General features: G+C 37.3%; 1 protein-coding gene across 10 annotated transcripts in view; it reads left to right on the forward strand.

Moving 5' to 3' along the window:
* Window positions 1-19748, forward strand: part of LOC127975219 (plasma membrane calcium-transporting ATPase 1) — a 41484-nt gene that overhangs the window by 3932 nt on the left and 17804 nt on the right. For 3 of the 10 annotated variants that reach the window (XM_052579171.1, XM_052579092.1, XM_052579145.1), the window contains exons 1-2: window positions 4844-4994; window positions 14467-14893. In XM_052579171.1, the coding sequence (XP_052435131.1) occupies window positions 14701-14893 (193 nt within the window). In that variant the 5' untranslated portion in view covers window positions 4844-4994; window positions 14467-14700. Of the gene's footprint in view, window positions 1-1068; window positions 1222-2749; window positions 2866-4843; window positions 4995-5050; window positions 5184-5553; window positions 6309-14466; window positions 14894-19748 lie in introns of those variants that run through there. The other 7 variants (XM_052579108.1, XM_052579117.1, XM_052579128.1 and 4 more) reach the window with 7 other exon arrangements.

A 19748-nucleotide genomic window follows, 5' to 3' on the forward strand; every position in this document is an offset into this window, starting at 1 on the left:
ACACCACACAAACCCCATATTCACCCCCATGTAGTATTTCTGAGAAGACACAATTATTGTAATTATAGCTGACTGATGACATGTTTGGTATAATGAATGTTTCTCATTAAGTTTCTCTAACCCCAAACAACCTGCCCCAATAGAAAACCATGCCTGTTTCCCATTCTGCAGCAGTAGCAGCGTCTGATAGTGGGAAGCCCATATTTATAGGATTTAGATCATTTGAAATTGAAATAACGTGTCTTGCCAAGAAACATTGCTTTAAGTTATATGTCGTCTGGTATTTTATTATACAGTGGCCCCAGAAAGTGTTTGGGCACAATTTTATTCAATTAGATAAATTATCAAACAGTGTGGCATTTATTATAAAGAAGATATGCTTATACAGCATAAGCATTCTTGTCAAGCCAAATATGAAATAAAAAGAAGTTTGTACGTTTTTTGATGTATCACTACAACAGTACACTACAGCAGTACATATGGAGTTTAATATGCTTCTTTTATTCTTCCGAGGCTGCATATATTTGATCAGAAATACAGTCAAAACAATAATATTGTGAAATATTATTAAAATAACAGCTTTCTTTTTAATATATTTTACATTTATTCCTGTGTTGCCAAAGCAGAATTTTCAGCAGCCATTACTCCAGTGTTTATTGTCACACGATCCTTCAGAATTCATTCTAATATGTCTGAAATATTTTGAAACATCAATGTCTTTACTGTCCCTTTTAACCAGTTTAATGTTTCCTTGCCGTGAAAATCTTATTGAGCTTAAACTTTTGAACTGTGACATAACTTTTCATTGTCAAACATCAGTGGAACATGTGACACACTAGCAAAATGACTCAAAATCGTGACGTTAGTTTTTAGAGAGAACCTTTAATGTTGTTTATTTGGATGTGTCATTTTGTTGGATATTTTATCTACACTGATCTACACGACCAAATGTATTTATTTCAAGTTTGGCCTAAGCATCCATAAACCTTTTGAGGCCACTGTACTGTATGTATATTATTATAATGCTAAATATAGTCTGACTTCTGTCTTTTCTCTCTGCTTTCTCAGTCTTTTTTGTGTCCCATCAGAATGAAGGAAGCTCTGCGCTGACATTGTGGAAAAAGCTGTAGTAAGAGCCAGATTTCTGGAGAAGGGAGATTGGTGAACAGAGGAAGTAATAATAGCGTGTGTCCTGACTGATAGGGTACTGGACCCTCTTGTGTAAGTCTGTTAATGAGCCATTTCCACTGTCCTTTCACATTGATTTGAGTCAGCTGACATTCCGTGACAGCTCTTTTGTCATCTTTTGGAGAGTTTCAGCAGTGACACAGTAAAACTGTACTACAGCTTCATTGGCCGTCCTGAGGAATTTTTCCTGTCAAATAAGTATTTGAGACCCAAGAATGCTTTGTTGTTCACTCCGAACCGCTTTTCAAGCAAACACTCTTATCTCAGATCTTAATAAAAGGCAACACCGCCACAAACTTCCCTCTTCTGACATAACAGTTTGTGTGGACTACTGTCCAGCAAGGTCTTACATTAGTATTTGTGATAGATAGATGGATCAACATATAATTATATAAACCAACTATCTATCTATGTATCTATCTATCTATCTATCTATCTATCTATCTATCTATCTATCTGTCTGTCTGTCTGTCTGTCTGTCTTCTGTCTGTTTTAAATTTTATATATATATATATATATATATATATATATATATATATATATATATACTAAAAAATTTAAGAACTATTACTTATATTTCTAAAAAAAATTATAATAATTCTGCATATTTTTAATAATTGTGTATAATCAATTGCATATTTTTGTGTAATAAAGTATTTGAAATACTAATTAATTATATTACATCTTAAAATAATAATATAATATTCAATAACTTTTTAATTAATTGTATGTTCATTTATGCAGACAAAAATAGAATATAGTATTATATGTTTTAATTATGTATTTGTATTAATGTTAATATAATTTAAAATATAATGAATACCAATTAAGCTGTAAATTTACTGTACATTTTCTTGTGGTTCTATGTTTATGGAAAGTCCAATGTGCATTTTAAATTTTAAAACATACCTTAAAACCCTGAACTTTAGTGAATTGTTGAACAAACTGTATGTATTTGTGTATAAGATAATATGTTTAAGGAATAAAATAAAAAAAAGATGGCTGCACTTGCACATCTGTGCGCTGCTGGGACATCTGCTCAAGGGCCAGGCGTCACTTTGTGCCACCGATGAGAGAGGCTCCAAATAAAAATCTCAGAAGTGGAAACTGGAACAAATAAAAATAGGATTCATGTCCTCTCCACTTCAGAGGCTTTGGAAGTCTGAGAGGAGACTTGTTTGTCAGCCTCTTGTGTCTAAGCAAGGGCTATCTATTTGTTACTTTTAAAAGTAAATATGGTGCAAACTAAAGCAGTCCGGGCTAATACTCCAGAGATACCTACAGCAAACATATGCATCACATGCTCCACATTTACAAGCTGCTTGCACTAAAGCTGAGCAATGCACACTAACACCTCCCCTCCCCGCACCACACTATCTGATTGAACATTAGCAAACCTTTGAGCCTTTGCGTAACTCAAGTTAAAATTACATGGTCTTAAAAAGTCGAAGTTTTGCCGTATATCAAAACCCAATGCTTGAAGAGGGTCTTGTGTAGTGATGTCCTTCTTGTTAATGATAAAACCCATTAGGTGGAAAGATCTTGTCTGTTTTTTCCCCAGCAGGTTGAACAGCAGTCCTTGTGTGATTGTAAATCCAGGAGCTGTCCTGGTCATTGGGTACCCAGAAAATTATAGCTACTGGATGGTGAAGAGTCTATAAAGGGTTAAACACAAAGGTGAGAGCATGAACCTCATCATAGTGGAATGACTGCCTAATCAGCAGAATTCCTTAAAATCAGAAAACCTTGAAGACACAGCAGTCACCAATACCTGAATCATAACACCCTACCATCTGCATACTAAGCTAAGTTTTATACTCAATTTAATTGAAATAATAATAAATATTATTTAACAGTGTGTGTGTACTGTGCCTAACAAATACTAGACCACCACCCAATGTAAGATTTGTACCACAGCTTCCCTAATCTAAAAGTATTGATGATTACCATATTTTTTAACCTATTTTAATATATATATATATATATATATATATATATATATATATATATATATATATATATATATATATATATATATGTGTGTGTGTGTGTGTGTGTGTGTGTGTGTGTGTGTGTGTGTGTTTCTGTAATGGTTAATTCACACCAGTATGTCTAAGATCCCTTTCTAATGCTAAAATATAATAATATAAACATTGTTGGGATTTAATTGATTAAATATAAATGTGTTTATATATATATATATATATATATATATATATATTAGTCACATATGCAGTCACTTTAAATAAAACTCCAAATGACTGCGTGTAAAGGTTAGTGGAAAGGTATCAAAAGAATGAAAAGAATGAAGATTGTGATGCGGCTCCTTCTGAGACCTTCATGTGGAAACCCACAACATAGTTCCACTTTTGGCATCATCTTTCAAGTGCACCATGGTAAACAAATGACAACATTGGTTACCATGGCAAAAATGAGGCAGTGAAGAAAGAAACCACAAACAGTAAAGGGGATTTCTCAGCACATTTTAGATGTCAGGTGTGAGAAAGCAGTTTTCTGGTAACATTGTGCAGTTATGAATTAACAAATTATGAATATATAATTTCGGGTAATTTAACATGTTTAAAATATTTAGCTGCTAAGTTTGCTGTATGTTCTCTTATCTATAGCCTGGATGCTTTTACGTTTAATTGACAGATCATTCACCTGTACTGTAGTTGAATTAGAGTTAGGCAGTGGTTTTGGAAAATTAACTGTCTCATAATCAGTAATATTTAATCACATTTGAAATAGATTAGATCAGATTGTTACACTGCAAGACTTGCAGGAATCCACCCGAGAAACAGGATATGCCATGATCTGTATCATGATTAAAGGAAGCTGTGGTCTCTGTATGCAAAATGATAGATACCACAGCAACGTAAGAATTTTTATGTTATTACAGATTTTGTTTAACCTAACCAAGGATTTTAATTGGCCACTGATACATGTAGTCCCTGACATGAGGACTTGGTATAATGTTTGTCACACAGAAATGCTCCGGGCTTGTACTGCAATTTTTAAAGAAAGATGCCAGACTGGTTGCTAAAACAAGTGCTTCAGTGGACAATGGGTTTGATGAAAATACACAGAGAGAGAAATGCTGGTGATGCAAGTTCACTCCATTAACATGATAAAGAAAGAACAGAGGATTGCACAATGTTTTGCACAGTCTGTCTGGTTATCTTTGTGATAACCTCAACCTGATTCAAATGACCAACAGTGCTATATTAACTAAATGACAAATGTTTAATTCATATTCTTGGGAAAGCGAGCATCCAGGCTGCAGAAAGCATTAATCCGGTTCAGATCAGCTGTAGCAAGTTGTTTCTACACACTTCGAATCAAACACACATCAGAATCGAGGAGAGAACGGAAAACGTCATGGAAAAAATGACGTCAGGTTTAATTAGCCGGCGGGGAAGACTTGTCCGTGACTGTGGGCGGGGATTACAGAGCCGGCTCGTGCTGAAAGCGTGTCATTTCTTAAGTTAAAATAAATCACGAAGCGGAACAAGTTATTTTACTCCTAACCGCTTTCAGGAACATCTTTATAAATTATGTTAATGCAAGCAAACGCTGGGCAGAGAGTGCGCATAGCGTGATTGACATCTGGTCTCAGCCAATGAGGATCCTCCTGCATGTCAGCGGCCGTCCTCCTGACGCGCGTCACATGTCTCAAGCGACGCGCGGCCGTGGGAGGGATTTCTCTGCAGATTGGAGGAGCTAGATAGACTGCAGAGTGAGTCCGAGGGAGACCGAGAGAGTGAGGGGGATCTCTGAGGCACCGTTCGGAGAGCATTGTGAGGGTAATTTCACCATTTCTCACATGCATGTTTGTGTTACTGGCGCGTTTCAAATGCACCGTTTTATTTCGGTTCCTCTCCGCTGACTGTCTACATTCACCGCGCTGTCCGTTAGCTTGCGTTATTATCAGCTAGCCAAATTGGCTAGGCAACTCCTGCTAGTATGTAGCAGGCAGAGAAAGGAGCAAGAAGGTAACCAGGCTGCTGTGCGTTTTTAACCCACACCTGCCTTTTGTCACTGCAAGGGGAGGGGTGTGTGGAAAATCAATGGGGTTTTAATGTACCGCACCATGTTGAGATGCAGGGATGATGTGTAGTGCACGCTGGAAAGTTGCTTTTTACGTATGAAGCTTGCGAAATGTTTTCGACCGCACGCTTCGCGTTTCTACATATACGATGACGCGACACCGCTTATGTTTTATAAATACTACTAATACAATAACACGATTTTATTATGAAATAATGATATAAAAAAATAACAAATGTGCTTTGTATATTTAACATCCTTTACGATATATATAAAAAATGAGCTTAAACATTTTATGTGTTTTTTTTGACACGTTATCCTAGACAGCGTGACCCTAATGCTATTTTAAACGCCGTCAATGTTTTTTTTGAAAGCCGCCAAATAAAAGGCTCGCGCTTGTGACCGTTTACAGATCCGTTGACTGTCGTTCGTGGGGTCCCTGCGATAAGAGCATTATAACTCAGGTGAAACTACTGTTTTTTTATTTTAATTTCTGACACGAAGCGACAGTTGATTGTTTTACATTGCGTTTCTTGACGGTTCGCTCTAGCGAAATGCGGCCAAACGAGCTAACGTTAACTTGTTTCAGCTAAGCGACGGTCTCTATCAGTTTGACGGTCGGTGACTTGTGACTTTAGCCGGGTGTTTTTAGGGTTTTACACGAAGACTACTGTTTTGAATTGCGACGGAGACCGTTTCAGTTTTGAGAAAGGTAACATATGCTGGTCTTGTGTCATAATCAAGACCAAACCAGTAACGTTACACTCCTTTTTGACAGGATGACTTGAGATGAGACCGCTAGCAGGCTAAAGCAAAATGTATGTGAAGACGCTTCAGCTGTCAACTTGCTTTTGGACCCGTTAACCTCATCTGCTCGTCATTTATCGCATTTCGATGCGTCTTTGACAACAACCGTTTAAGACAGCGTTCAAAAAGCTTAAAATGTCACTCTGGTCATCGTTTAACGTTACTCCCCAAATATTGCTCAAAACCCGCGTGCCTTTCCATTCACTTTCATTGTATGGGGAAACTGGCTGACTGCACTCCGTAAGGTGTGTGACAACATTAGGGTAAGTGATTTTCTTGCGGTTTGGGTGAACTGTCCCTTTAAGCTTGGAGCGTTCGTGTCAACAGTTGTAGTATACAGTCCTAATTCCTCCTGTCGTGTGACTCGGGATGAGGACTGGAACAAGCGCTGTGCGACACGTCAAATTTGCCTTCATCGTATTTGAAGGAGCAGATGTGCAAAACACAATACTGCCAACCTAATCGGCGGACTTTTGTCTACTGTCTGCCTAATGTGTTGAAACTGAATAGGACACCTAGAATTTCTAGATAGACCCCGGTGTGGTTTAAAAAGCGTGTGGGGTCTGTTACTCTTTGGCGTACATCATTCGCTGCCATGTTGCTGCTTTTGCTCAAGCTTTTATAGCTCCTGATAAATACCTCGCTGTATATGACAACAGTGTTGAATTTGACCTTGAGTCTACAGTTGTATATTCCGATTTCTCTAACTTGATTCGTAAGGATGTATTTGTAAGTGATCTTCACAAAATGCATTAGGCGTACATTGACCTTTTTTGGTGTAGATCAATACCCAAGGGGTTTGAGTTCTAAAATGTGTTTGTAAGGAACGTGTGATGTCATTCCTGAGAAAAAAATTCTCCAAGACAAATATGGAGTACCCTAAATACTGTCAGTTTTGAACAAAATCGTAATCATTGCAATTTCTGAGCGTCAACCTGTCTCTGTTAAAAGAGAGCTTGGCCAAGTTATAGATTTAATAGCTTGTTTTGACCAAGATACTAAAATGCAATAAAATATTCAGTTTCTAGTGCATTATAGTAGAATTGCTATTAGGTCACAGTGGGAAGAAGCCTGCATTCAAATGACAGTTACAGTTAGTATTGTCATGTTTATATTTTAATATATATTAATAGTGTTATTTTAGCATCTTTTAGATGCTGCTATTGTTATTAAATATTTAGTGTAGAATTAGCCCCCCCCCCCCCCCATTTAGATTTTTTATTTTAAGTTTAGTAGTTTTCTTATTCAATTAATGATTATTCCCCTTGAAATTGTGATTATTAATTACGATTATCACAATTTATATTGAATGATGTTTATACCATCGTGATGCTAGTGCATTAGGTCTGGACCAGAATATACGATTATTCAAATATTTATTCAGTGGGTTGGCTTTCGATTTTCAATTTTTTTGTGAATTTTTTTTTAACACCTGTCATCTCCCATGAAATGGTTCTTATTCGCCCTTGAATACGAGTCGCCCACGAGTGAACGTCACGATTCTGTTCATCTGGAAGAGGAGACAAAAATGGCCGAATACCTCAGCTGTGTGGGAGCACTTTAAATTGAATGAGGTCAAGACAAAGGCAGTGTACCTAACATGCGATTTGAAACTGGCCACAACAGCTGGACCTGTGTGCACGAGGAATTTTGATGCGTGTGTGAATGAGTGTTGGTAGAGTGTGCGAGAGAGTTTGATAGTCTGTGGGCAAGAGTTTGACAGTGTGTGCGATAGATAGCTTGATAGTGTGTGAAAGCTTTAATAGTCTGTGAGAGGTAGTATAGTGGTGAATAAGAGAGAGTTTGATAGTGCGTGTGAAAGCTATGATGGTGTATGTGAAAGCCCTTAAAGTAATGTTTGATAGTGTGTGCGCAAATAAAGTTTGAATGATGTCTTGAATGGCCTTTCATAGATTTGAAACTGGCCTACCACAACAGCACACAAAGTTTGAAAAATCATCTGAGGTCTGTAAGTAGTATGCCTATAGTCTATTACTGGTGTCAAAAAAAGAACTGCTTTTATCCGGCTTGTTTATCAATAATTTTTCAAATGATAAAAACTTGCACTTTATTTGCTTTGAAAATACTTGCTAATACGGCAGTCTTAAAAAAAGTACAGTAACCCGGCCTAATAATAATTTGTCTATTAAAAGTATTGCTCATAACAGACCTGTGTGTTTTGTATCACTAGTGCAGTGTCTGTTGTCGGAGCATATAAGCCCTGCCCGCACTGTTCTGTCATTTATTAAAAGTTTATTCATTCTGAATGTGTCGCGTGTCCATATTGCACCAAAATGTGACGCTGCACTCCTTTGGGTCCTCAGCAACACACCCGCCATGCGTCAAGTCGATTGGATGAACACTTCTTGACAAAAATTCAAACGGACAGACAAACACGATTCTTGCCTTTCTTACACCGTAAGACATACCATCTTACACATACCAAAGCCTTGAAACTCGAAAAACGGTATTCGGACCAGCCTTTTTATTTTTATAGTATTAAGCCTCAAATGTCAACTAAACATCGGATCGATTTCTTCTTTAAAATTCGACCTATAAAAAGTAAAAATATGAATGGTATTATGTTATACTAAAAAGAAAAAAAAAAAACTTAAATGATAAATTGCTAAATTGAACGATTAAGTAAACATGGCATCCATAATTGTAATCGCGATTAGATTAATTGTGCAGACCAAGTAAATGTGAATGTTTTCCATGCTGACTGGAATGGAAAGATGGTAACTTAGCCCCTCTCTCTAGTATTGTTTATGTAAGAGGCCACTGCTTTGGTGTCACATTAATCTGAGGTGACATTCAACCCCTCATAAGCTATTATAAACAGCTAAAAATAGAGTGCTGTGCTATTAAGTAGTACATTTGTATAATGTTGCAATTTAATTACTCTAGCATCATGGTTTATGCCTTAATCAGACATCAATGACAGAGATAAAAGTCATCTTGGGGGTAAATCAGCTTTCGGTTTGCAATATAAATTAGGGCTGTAAATAAGAACAGTGTACACCGTTATTTTCTCCAACCTCTGATGACTGGGGTAAATTACCACCTTCAAGCGGATGAAGGATTGCTGTTCAGGCTCTGTTCTCATTAAAATTTGATTTGCAATCAGATTTATTATTTGTTTTGATGCAGTCAATTTGATGCTCTAAACAGTTAGTGAAATCCCATTTCCCCACAAAGGAATGTGTAAGTGGTACTGTGTGACTGCTGCTTACAGGTGCTGTCTTTTAAAAAGTGTGCATCTAAATATGAAATGGATTGTGTTTGGACAGAAACAGAAGCTTTAGTCATGTCAGTTATGGACACATCCATTCACCAAGTGATGTTCAATGAGTTAAGCAAATGTAAATTCTGAAGCCTCATCAAGCCCATTATCCCATCACTTTAATGGTTTGAGTCATCCCTGATTTACTGTGGAGTGTCAGACATGGAGGCAGGGGTCGGAGCAAATGGCTGGCTTGTGTGCTGTGAATGGCAACCATAACAATCAACTTAAAGGCTCCTGTTTTTGAAAATCACTTCTTTAGATATGCTGCCTTAGGTCCTGGTGAGAACATAAAAAGCACTGAGCTTTTAAGTATGTAGCTGTTTGCATGTAATATTTTTCCCTACTGTGCTCATCTAAGAAAACAGAATTAGGACCCTATGAAATCTTATTTTTTCAGAAGTTCTGTTTTCAGTGAAATTTTTTATAAATTCACTTTTAAAGGTTTTTAATAATAAAAACGGATGTATATTCTATAGAATTTATTTAACTAAAGTGAATTTATTAAATGTTAACACTTATAATATCCTACGAAATGGTAATATTTTCTGTAATTTAAATTTCCATGTTTAAATAGAAGGTGAGGTTTAATATTCACAAGAGGTTGCGTCTAGAACTGAATACTAAATAGATATTTATTTTGTTTTAAAATAGTTCTTTTATAGTATGAATATGGTAGCATGAGTTGAAATTAGAACGTACTATATTCGTCATGATGTAATTGTCATGTGACCTACCAGCATCAATTGCGTTGCTTCACTGAAAATCACAAATCCTCTCCAGAAAATACATTTTTTTATGACTGGATTCTGTGATTTGTATTAGTGTTTTTGTATCACAGAAATCAAAGGGTCCTAGGAATATAAGGTGTTTTATATTTAATGGGCTTTTTTGATTTTGGAGGTGTCATTTAGCTTCTTCTTGTGGAGTTGTGCTTTGTGTGGTTGAGTGGGCAGCAAGCCGGTCGGCTGCTGTGAGTTGGCTGGATCAGTGTCTGAGGGTATAGTAGATGTGCCCAGTTGGTGGTGTGAAGTGGCCTTAAGTGCACTGAGCCATGTAGCATGAGGAAGGTGGGGTGTCTCTGCATTGTACCTTCCACAAAGAAATGGCCTGACCCATTTCAGCAACAGCCAGCGAGGGGGATGGGGAGTGGGCTGTCTGATACTGCTAAAAATACCCCATTACCTACAGCTCCACTGCAGAGGGATCCCTGGAATCTCTGTCCTTGACTAGCATGAAGTTGGCTTGTACAGTATAGGGTCTCCAATTGCCAACCAAGACCGTAAGGGTTTTCCTTGAGGTTTTCTTGCAGCTGCATTCTACTGCTTTCATATGCATTGAATTCTGTCATAGAGGAGTTCTCAGACCTCATGTGAACTTGCCTATTTATTCACAGGGGCATATATAAGTGTAGTTTTAGGGAGGATAGAATGGTGGCAAAATGTATGGCATTACACCGTACTATAAATGCAGGTTTCTTTGTCAAAAAGATCATATAATTATATATGATTACACAGGCACTGGTCTAAAACTGACCTATAGTTTGTGTGGCAAGGGTTAGCATTACAATTGCTCAACCATATTGCAGTAACCGTTAGTTTAAAGATCCAATCACATTGATTTTCCACTGTTGTGATGTGACCTGCTCTGCATCCTGAAACTGTCACTGCACAGAAAAGATTTGGCACGTCCCTCATCGTGGTCGAGCAGTCGCTCATAGATGATAACTGGAAGAAAAAGAGCTTGAATGTGCAGGACAGAGGTTATCTTGCTTGTAACCTGCATGATGAAATGCATACCATGGTTGCTTGAGATGACAGTCATTTCAGGAAGTTCTGTTAAACCATCGTTGTTTTTCAGACACATTTTAGGACCAGTTGTTACTTCAAAAAGGAAGAGCACAGTTAGCTGTTGCAGTGTCAAGCTGTTGGGCGTTTCCCTTTTCACTTCCAGTTTTTAAAAAAGATAAAACCGAGTTTGTTTACTATGACGTGCTTGAGACTATTTGCCAATGCTAATTATGTATTTTATGGTACTTATCTTTGGTTGTGCAGGAAATGTTCATAAAAAGTCCAGAGTTCCTGCACCTGGAGAGTAGTTTTAACTGAAGATTTGTCTGCAATGTTTATGACATTGGCTGTGGGAGAAGTTGATTGCCCAGCTGGTAGCCTGTTACGGAGCAGCATGCTGTTTCACGCTCTGCATGTGCTGCCGCTAGTAAATCAGTCTTGCAGGGCTACTACACTTTTTACTTCTGCTTGTAGAGAGAAAGAGTTCTTAACAACACCTTCTCATCCTCACAGTTTGAATTTTCACAAACTCATGCTTTTGACCTCTTGTCCTTCTTAAACCTGTTTAGAACATCCCTACTGCTGATATTTCTTTATTATAATTTGATGATTATATAATATAATATTACATAATATAATTAAATCTTGCTGATAAAGGCAAGGACAGTGGAAGTACTGTCAGCCCTACTAGCTATTGAAATGATCCCAGAAAAGCTGTCCATTGGGGTCAAATGAAGTCTGATAGTATGTTATTTGGTTTGAGGGCATGGTATAGAAATAGATTTTTCTCTTCTGTTTGTGTACATGAAAATATGGAACATCATAGATTAACATTGTCCAAGCAGTCCAAGGTCTCATTGGGCGTATTTACATTGCCACACAAGTGTAATCATTTAATTAGTATTTTTGTTCGATACTTTAATCCGAAAGGAATTGATCTGCATTCATTATATGTAGGGCTGGGCGATATGGAGCAAAAAATATATCTCGACATATTTTGCTATATCTCGATATACGATATATATCTCTATCTTTACAGGAAAAATAACCCCCAAAAAACTACTGCAAAAACAAATATGGCAAATACTACATGTTAAGGGGCCTATGAAACATTTTATTTTTTTCTTCACCATATGTTTTATTGTTACCTAATTCTGTGTTTTAGCATGTGCAATTATTTAAATGCATAAAAACAACTTAATTAGTTAAAAACAATTCTTAAAATAGCCTTATGTGAAATGTTTTTTTCCCTTCAGAAATTCTGTGTATTTACATTTTTCTGATTATCAAATGAAGGCATAAAACATTCATTTAATTTATCTTTTAATTATTTAAAATTAGGCAAACTTTATTTTTTGGTAAACAAAGGGGATTTACTATTAAAAATAAAACATGGGAGAAATGTTGTGTGATTATTCCTTCGTTTCATTTTAATAGTAGTAGCAGTGGGCTATCTACATTCTGCTGTACAATAGTAATAGATTTCTGTCAAATACTTTTATTTTGACGGGTTTACCTTTACAGTTCTGTGTATGTGATACCACAGTCTATGATGTGATATGAGCTAGTCTTACTCAAATCAAACGGTCAGATGCTCATGAAGTGACTCTCAGTGCAGTTCTGGAGATGTTCCTCATGTGTTCACGTGTTTATTTAGAGAGAGGAAAGACAATGAAATCAGCGCGAGCGCAAGCGTCTCAGCCGCGTGGCGTGTCGGTTTTTAATTCGGCTCCCATGTTAACAGGTTAGAGCTTACAGACCGCCTGCGTGAGACGCGCGTCTCAGGCGCGGCTCGAGCCGCGCGGCAAACGCTTGCTTGCTAGAAATAGAACCGACGCCTATTTTTACCGCGACACGCGCGCGTGTTGGAAGCTTTTCCAGGCTAAATATAATAGGAAAATGTGTTTAAATGTCATTTTGTACACAAATACATATGATTTCCTGATATTTTGATATTTGAAAGTCCATAGGTTGACATAAATTCAGATATAAATGTAATAAAAAAAATAATAATAATTATCGATTTTCAAATATTGCACCTGTCAAACATAATCTATTTCGTCCTTTATCAGTAGGCGTAGGTGTAGGTGTGTAGAAAAAAGTATATATTGTTGTAATGAAGACTTGAGCCTGGTCTGTCAACGGTCTTCCTCTACAGCAGCAGCGCGCCAGCGCCGCGTCAGACACGCTTCTGGTGTGTAAAGACACAGAATCCGCCACGCTTCTGGGACGCTTCAGACACGCGGCGCTCACGCCACGCATCCAGTGTGTCACCGGCCTAATGAATGAAGGCGCGCTTCTGCGCCATTCGTTAACACAGACACACAGAACATGCAGGATTCATATTTAAATAGACTTTTCCGGGTTAATATTTGCAGATATTAGTCCATTTCGCGATTTGATGTAAGTGCATGACCGACTTTTGATTAATTCATTTAAAATTTGACCAATTCCGTGACATTCCGCGTTAAACTGTAAATTCCATTTTTATGACTGGATTCCGCGATTCCGTCCGCGTTTCATTGGGCCCTACAGTAGACATCTGCCTGCCGTTCGCCCTACGCCTTAAAACTGAAGTATCTCCATATAATGGAGCCAGTTGTCTTTTTTTTTTTGACTAGTTCTCTACACGCGAGGTGAGAGGGGACAAAAGCAAGGAGGTGGGGGGCGAGCGAGCGGGGGGGAGCACGGCACAGGGAAGACAAACAAGCAAAGTGGCGGAATCAGAATATAAACAATATATCGATATATACGATATGTCAAAATCCATATCGTGTTTAAAAAATATCTCGATATATTTTAAATATCGAGATATCGCCCACCCCTATATATTTGGTCTGTTTATACATTCTGATGACTGAGAAAAATTGCCTGATAAACCTGAATTAATCTTACTTTTTATATGTTGGTGCTTAATTTATTAATGATAATCATTTCGTAAGTTAAATCTATATATTAATAATAAATGTACTTTTTTTTTCAGTTTTATTCTCTTCCATAAGTTTCCAGTTCCAAAGCATTTTCATGTTTCTTGAAAAAGCCTTGTATAAGTTTGGGAAAAAAAGCTTTTTTGTCTCACATAGTTAAGATGGCAGGTCAGTTCCCACGCTACTACTTAAAAAAAAAAACGCCCACATAGTTCTGCCTGTAAAAGTGGGTAGCATGTCACCTTGAAACTCAGCCAGTGAGTATGTTCTTATTATTTCCAGGCCAGATGGAGAGATTTCTAAACCTAAGGTGTCTGTTAATGTTTTGTTTTGAAATTAACATGCTTATCTGCTCATCTATGCATTTGGGTTTTGCATGTATTATTATTATTAATAAATCATTCCTTTCTTTTTTTTGTAGGTCTCCTTGGGCTGATTGTGTGAGGTTTCATTCACAATGAAAGCAACGCCACAGGCTGAGAACAATGGCTTGTGAATTATCCCAGTCCTGCCACCTGCAGTCAGGCATCCTCCTCCTCCTCTGAAGGACGTCAGTTGTTTATGGGAACTACTTGCATTGGTCTCCTGCGGATTTAGCTCTCCTTTTGGGACGCCATTTTTCCACCCTTGCTGAGACGTGGTGTAGCCAGGAAACATGGCTAACAACGCATACAGCGGGGTGAAGAACTCTGTGGCCGAGCCCAATCACGATGGAGAGTTCGGCTGCTCGCTTCAAGATCTGCGCTCTCTCATGGAACTGCGAGGGGCTGAAGCCTTACACAAAATCCAGGAATCTTATGGGGACGTAAATGGACTTTGCAGCAGACTGAAAACATCGCCTGTAGATGGTACATAATCATTATTTTGCACTTACTTTGCTTTAGAGAAATCGAAATGCAGTTCCTGGAGGTAAAGAGGTGGAAGCACCTACTCTTTGGATGGTTTTAATCAGCGTTGTTGCATCTCACTCTAAACATATAGCTGTTAGCCATAGCAAGCAGATTAGTTACACCTGAATGGTTTGCTGCATTTTACTGCATCTGCAGTCTTTTGAGAGGATTTCTGCTGCTGTCCCGTTGCTTTGACTCTGGCAACACATAGACAGTGTGCTGACATTTTAGACTCTGATTGAGACAAAGATCTGTTTTCCTCATTGAAGGGTAGCTTGTGCATTTTCAGTGTTTGACCATTGAAATGAAAGCCCTTAATGTCAAACACAAATGGGTTTACTATCCCATTTTACAGTCTGTGGTACTGCAGTTACTGCAGGGATATTACAGCTTTTACTATAGCTTTTTTAGACACTTTCTCTTTGTCCATATTTTTGTACTCATTCTTTATTTGCCCATCGCTTTAATTGTCTCTATTGCGACTAACATATGTTTAGATTTACTGAAGTATAACAACATAACAGCTGCTGTTAGGATGCACTCGATTAACTTAGAATTGATAACATTTACCAATAAGAATATATCAGCAATATAACAGCATGTAAGCATTGAAGAGCACATGCAATCTGTCTGAGCACCTGACACTACACACCACACCATACATTTATGACTACATTTAATATAAAATCCTTCCAGTCTTGGACCGCTTGGCTCATGAATTTTTTCCTCCCAGTTAAAAGTCCAAAGTGGCTTTATTGACATGGATTTTCTCTGTGGCCACATTGCACATCAAACAAAATCAATTGTCAATTATTGTCATTATGGATTTTTGTTGTTGTTTGGTTATTTGTTGCAGCCCTGTTTATCCCTTTTTACTCTCCTATTGTTTCGCTTTTTCTTTCTCTCTTTCATCAGAAGGGGTGTGCGAGCAGGTATATAGTATTTAAGGATAAGATACAGAAAAGTGCAGAGTCAGTGTGCAGCCCACAGCTGCAGCTCCAGTGGTTTATTACCTCTCTGTAGACATTAGGTTTAATCGCTGGCCTGACCTTGATTGAACTCTTGGGGGAAGGGATTTTCAGTTTGATCCCAGATTAAAACGGCACCATGTCCATAGCAATACTCTACATGCTCTTTGAGATGCAATTCTCTCGTGCGTGAGCACGCAAGGCCCAAAAACCAATATTTCATTGTTTCATCTGGGTGCTTTTGACCAGTCTTTCCATGAGAATACTCCGGTTATATATTTAGCATGCAGGCTTGAACAGCAGTAATGCGTTTTTGGTATTGAAAGTCAAAATGTAGCACACATTCCTGATGGGAGAGCTCCTAAGGGACCTGTCCTCTCCAGTGTTAGTGTCTTGACCTTAATTAATTCTGCTTTTACATTGAAGAAAATGGGGTATTATGGGTGCTTGCTAGGATGTTCTGGTTGGTAATCTTTCCAAATTTGTGATTTTCTGGTAGATATGGCTCGGGTTCCTCTTTCAGTGTAAATCTATGTACTGTTATGGCCCATTTTACTGTCCAATCAAATTGCTTAAAGTGGAAGTAAAGTAGTCAGTTAAGTTAACATTATTTAGGAAAGTGATTTTTATATTAATGCAATGGCCATCGGAGCGAACCAACCCCATGATGTCACACACGGTGATACTGCAAGCTGGCACCACCAGCAAGAAAACAAGCTTTTTTTTCTTTTAAAAATGGTTAATTTAATCGTTTGAGATGTGTGTGAGTGTGTCTATATATATATATATATATATATATATATATATATATATATATATATATATATATATATATATATATATATATATATATATATATATATATAATTGGAAGTTATTTTCCTAAATAATGCTAACTTGACTGGGTTGAGGTATCATCCATGCCTATACCACAAAATATGTCAGTATGATTAATAAAACTATTTATGTGTGCATTAGCATTAATGTTGCTCCTAGGTCTTAAACTGCATTAACTGTATCTGACACTTGGCATTAGGAATAATATATTTGGCACTGCACCAGAATCAATCTTTCTTCATAATGAGGTAATTCAACATGTCTATGTACGGCATGTTTGGATTTTTATATGTATTGTCACCTGCCCTTCCTGCCCTCAGGGTCTGACTTTTATTAGCAGGTGATGAAATATTGAGTGATTGAAACCAAAGCTTACTGTACTCTCTGCAATCCAGAGCTATACCTTTGTCATGGTGTCAGTGGAAACCATAGCATCAGTGGAAATGTATATTTCGACTTGACAGCTCAAATAATGCGGTCAAACTGATAACATAGATATGACCCCTAAAAATGTGTGCTTTGTTTTCTGAATAGACTATATGGAACATGGCCCATGCTGTGCCTGAGCTTTATATAATATGTAAATTGTGCATTAGTCATAAAATAATAGTCTGAGAATTTCCTCCCTAGATATTCTATTGTGGCCACACCGATAGAGGTCCCTGTCGCTTAGCCATTCTCGCTACATGGCTAACTAAGATCGGAGCCCCACAGCGATCTGATAGTTTAGCTCTGCCCTGTTCCCTCTGCTTCACAATAGTACACTGGCAAGCAGCCCTGCTGTTATGACACATTTTACAGCTTAATCAGATCACTCAGCTTTGCCATAGGAAATTAAGCAGTCATTCAAGATTACAAGAGCTTTGACAATTGAAAAGGGATTTCTAATTAGTAAGTAGGCCATTTCTCGATCAGCCCACCACTGATCTTTCTACTCTTTTGAATTGAACTAGTTACTTTTTACTGCTTCCCTCTTTCGGCTTCATTTTTGAGTTGTGACATTCTTTCCAAATTATTCGGGTGAATCTGTTGTTTATTTATATTTATACTATCGTTTGATGCAACTGCATGCCGTATTTTTATATGAAGAAGCGGGTTGGCTTTTTCAGTCCGATCCGCGATTTCTTACGAGGGAAGGGGTGTGTGATATGATTTTTTTTTGATTGAAGATCAGAAAAATGTCTCCCCGATCTGCTTTTGAAGAAATATCGTTGTATTATGCTGCAGCGCACATTCTATCAGCTGCAGTTCTGGTGCCAGGGAATGAATATACTGTGACAGCCGACACGTCCAGTAACATAGACATGGGTAATTAAAGTCCAGTACCACTGCTCCCACAGAGTACACAATCGGGCACCAACTCCCAGGGGGGCACCATCCCAGCTGCTTAAAAAAAATATATATATATCTTTTGTTTTATATGTATATTAACGAATACGTAAACATAATTATAAAAAATGTTTCACGGCGAAGACCGTAGACAGGCGATGCACACTCCATTCCCACATCCACGCTCGTGCTTGCTCTCACCTCATGTTTGCGGTTGTCTGCAAATGATCATAACTGATGGATAACTTTGTCAGGGAAAAGACAACAGTAGACCGGCGCCGAGATAAGGAAAAGGAAATAAGACCAAGATGAGGCCTGTGCATCACTTTTTTTTTTTTATAATCCTGTTAAACTTTTTTGGATTTTGATAACATTAAGTTAATAGCGTGTTTTAATGCTGCATCTGATTTTAAATACTCTATTACAGTTTAAGTGTTCCGTTTTATTCATTTAACTCAAATATCCACTTAATCTTTCATTTTTGTCCACCTTTTTGCGAATTTCTTAATTTTTTTTTTTTTAGAATTACTAGCCTGTAACTTCTTCAACAAAAACATATGGACTTCACAACCCTTACGAAAACTAATCCTTGTTTTTATTCAAGTAAAATTTTCTTTTGTGTCACTTCTGAATGCTTGAGACTATAAAATTAATCAGAGAAAACTATTAGTAAAATAAAAGCCATAGGCAACTGTCTAGCTACAATTGTAATTTGTAAATGATACAATTTAATTACAATTTAGTTATTTACACTTACATTTTATTAAAGGTCTATTTTGACCCCTATAGTAGGTGTTTTTTTTTTTGTTTTTTTTGTTTTTTACTTAATTTTCGGGTGGAAGATGATATCGGAATCGGTAACTAGCCAAAGCGGTGACATCAGTATCAGAAGTGATAAAGTGGTATCAAGACATCCCTAAGTATAACATAAGTGAACTTATAATGAATAATTGCCACTTTGAAAGATTATATCCGTAATTGTAATCGTGATTAGAAGTTATATTAAATGTGCAGCCCTAGTCGATACGAGGGACTTCTACTGCAAATTTAAAGGCGAGTGCTCAAGATTTGATTTAACTCATGGGATTTTTAAGTGAAAGAGCTACTAAAATATATATGACCCAGCCTCTCATGTACCCCGAGGACAAACAGAGTTGGGGGCGTTAAGAGTATTAAGTTAAAATTTGCTAAATGATTATGAAATAATTTTCTCAATGGCGATTGTGGCGTCCGATCTAAAGGCACAGAAATGATCGACTTCATCTTTAAGTGTGGCTACACTTGTGAGATATCCTTCAGTCTTAAGCACTTACTACAGGTAATAATGAATGAGATCTTTGTAAAAAATTCAATATTATAATTTTCAGTGCAACTAAAATTTATCCAGCATACTAAATAACAAGCTCAGTGGAACAATGTGTTAAGGAGCTAACAAATTATCAGCGATGTTTTTCATACGTTGTTGCCTGTATATTGAATTGATTGAGCATATTTATTATTTAGTGTTTTCTCTTTCCTTGTCTAGCTTGTTAAATATTTCTTTCATGGCTTAATGCATTGACGATAAGTAAAACATTTTATTTTCCATAGAGGCCTGTGTTTTTGTTGCTTTCTAGGTCTCAGGTGAAAGTAGAAACGGTCGTCAGATGATTTGGTCTCCTTTGGGAAACTACAAAAAC

The sequence above is a fragment of the Carassius gibelio genome, chromosome A4, assembly GCF_023724105.1.
Source record: "Carassius gibelio isolate Cgi1373 ecotype wild population from Czech Republic chromosome A4, carGib1.2-hapl.c, whole genome shotgun sequence".
Lineage (NCBI taxonomy): Eukaryota > Metazoa > Chordata > Actinopteri > Cypriniformes > Cyprinidae > Carassius > Carassius gibelio.